Source organism: Malurus melanocephalus, unplaced genomic scaffold, assembly GCF_030028575.1.
Source record: "Malurus melanocephalus ecotype Western Australia unplaced genomic scaffold, MMel_1.1 scaffold_1807, whole genome shotgun sequence".
NCBI lineage: Eukaryota > Metazoa > Chordata > Aves > Passeriformes > Maluridae > Malurus > Malurus melanocephalus.
This window is the reverse complement of record NW_026625039.1, coordinates 10,791-13,026: the sequence shown is the minus strand read 5'-3', so window position 1 is coordinate 13,026 and position 2,236 is coordinate 10,791. Positions and strand designations below refer to the sequence as shown.

The window sequence follows — 2,236 nt, the reverse complement described above, 5'->3', positions numbered from 1 at the left end:
GCAAAAGGGAAAAACAAAAGCTGGGAAGTGTGGGAACAAAAGGAGGCAGAGCTGGAGCCAAAGCAGAGCTGCTGTTGGAGGAAAGAGAACAGGAGAGGTGACCTGTCTGCATGGAATGAGACAGAGACAGGAAAGGGAAAAGTGATGATTCTGAAACAGTGGAATAGGAATGCAGAATGGCACGATGGCAGCAAAGGGAGGTCTTGCTGCAACAGGATGAAAGGAGGACTGAGGATGTGTGACAAAGCAGGCAGACACCCAGCACAACAAGGGTGATGCACGGAAGGTAAAAGGAAGAAAAGACAGAGAGGTGAGATTTAAAACAACACAGGGGAGAGGTAAGCTTGGAATCTTTGAAGTTTGTGAAATTTGGAATTTCTCTTGGCCATTACAGGGCACAGGGCAATAATGTCCATGCATGGAGTCAYGATACACATGATACATGAGCCACAGGGCTCAGAAACCACTCACAATCACWGCCACCTCACCTTCTGCAGCCCTGGGGAATCCTGGCTCTAAGAGGATCCCATAGCTTGGGTTGGAAGGGACCTGGAGRATCATCCTGTCCCAAATCCTGCCCTGGGCAGGGACTCTCCACTACACCACAGGGACACTCCACTACACCACCAGTGGTAGACAGTTCCACTACGTGGATGGCTCCAAGCACTGCCCAACCTGGCCTTAAACTTTATTTATTTTTAATATTTTTAGTTTCAGCACCCTCATCCCTCCTCCTTCCTAAACACTATCCCGCAATGGATTTACAACTGTACAATCCATTTTTACAACATTTTAAAATACATTTTTACAACTGTCATAACTGGGTCTGGAAGAATCTTTCCCTCCCTCTTTGGGAGCTTTCCAGCACTGCTTCCTTCCACAAAAAATCCCTGCACTGTCCCACTCACATCCCCTTCTCTCCCACCAGGCTGTTCTTACTGCCTTGTTTCTAATTCTGGTTTTTGCAGCTTGTCAAACTTTGCCACTTCCTTTCCCAAAAGGGAAAGCGACCTGGCTCTTGCTCTCCTCATTTTCTCATTCCCGTTTTTCTTTTGCAGCTATCTCCTATTTCAGTGCCTGCCAGTTTTGATTYCCAGTTTTCCTTTGCAGAGGATGCTGTCACCTCCCACACCACAGCACAGGTGGAGGGCAGGTAATGGAAGGACCATGGCCTTCTCTGTCAGGATCCCCCCTCCACAGCCCCCCACTCCCCACTGCAGGGACCCCTCCTTCCCAGCCCCTCACTGCCCACCCTGCAGGGACCAAAAACCTTCACAGCCCCTCACTGCCCACCCTGCAGGGACCAAAAACCTTCACAGCCCCTCTCTGCCCACCCTGCAGGGAGCCCCCTCCACAGCCCCCTATGTCCTCCCCACCCTGCAATGACCCCCAGCCCCACTCACAGATCGGTTCCCACTCTGCCCACCCTGCAATGATCCCCCATTCCCACTCACAGATCGGTTCCCTCTCTGCAGGACCCTTCAATCCCCCATGTCCTCTCCACCCTGCAGGGATCCCCCACTCACAGCACGTTCCCTCTCTGCCCACCCTGCAGGGATCCCCCACTCACAGATCGGTTCCCTCTCTGCAGGGACCCTTCAATCCCCCATGTCCTCTCCACCCTGCAATGATCCCCCATTCCCACTCACAGATCGGTTCCCTCTCTGCCCACCCTGCAATGACCCCCATTCCCACTCACAGATCGGTTCCCTCTCTGCCCACCCTGCAATGATCCCCCACTCACAGATCGGTTCCCTCTCTGCCCACCCTGCAATGATCCCCCAGCCCCACTCACAGATCGGTTCCCTCTCTGCAATGACCCCCATTCCCACTCACAGATCGGTTCCCTCTCTGCAGTCCCCCTTCAATCCCCCATGTCCTCTCCACCCTGCAGGGATCCCCCACTCACAGATCGGTTCCCTCTCTGCCCACCCTGCAATGATCCCCCATTCCCACTCACAGATCGGTTCCCTCTCTGCAGTCCACTGCTGGGCAGCGCCGCCAGGGTCCGGTAGTCCAGGCGCAGGGGTTCACTGGGGACGTTCTGCAGAGGGGCAAAAAAACCACAAACATCAGAAAGGTCAGGCCTGAAGTCAACCAGATCAATGAGAAAGAGCAGTGAAAAGGGAACCACCCCAGTGATAACCAGTGCCTCATCTCCAAACTCGGCTGACTTCCCAATCCCTGGAAAAAGAGCTGGAATTGTTCAAAACACAACCATGGGAACTCATGGCAG

At 53.5% G+C, this 2,236-nt stretch overlaps 1 protein-coding gene across 1 annotated transcript in view; it reads right to left on the bottom strand.

Moving 5' to 3' along the window:
- LOC130587362 (protein scribble homolog) overlaps positions 1–2,236 on the bottom strand; it is a gene marked incomplete at its 3' end in the record, with an annotated part of 17,653 nt that overhangs the window by 4,686 nt on the left and 10,731 nt on the right. The window contains exon 7 of the mRNA XM_057388337.1: positions 1,910–2,044. Within this exon, the coding sequence (XP_057244320.1) occupies positions 1,910–2,044 (135 nt within the window). The remainder of the gene's footprint in view (positions 1–1,909; positions 2,045–2,236) is intronic.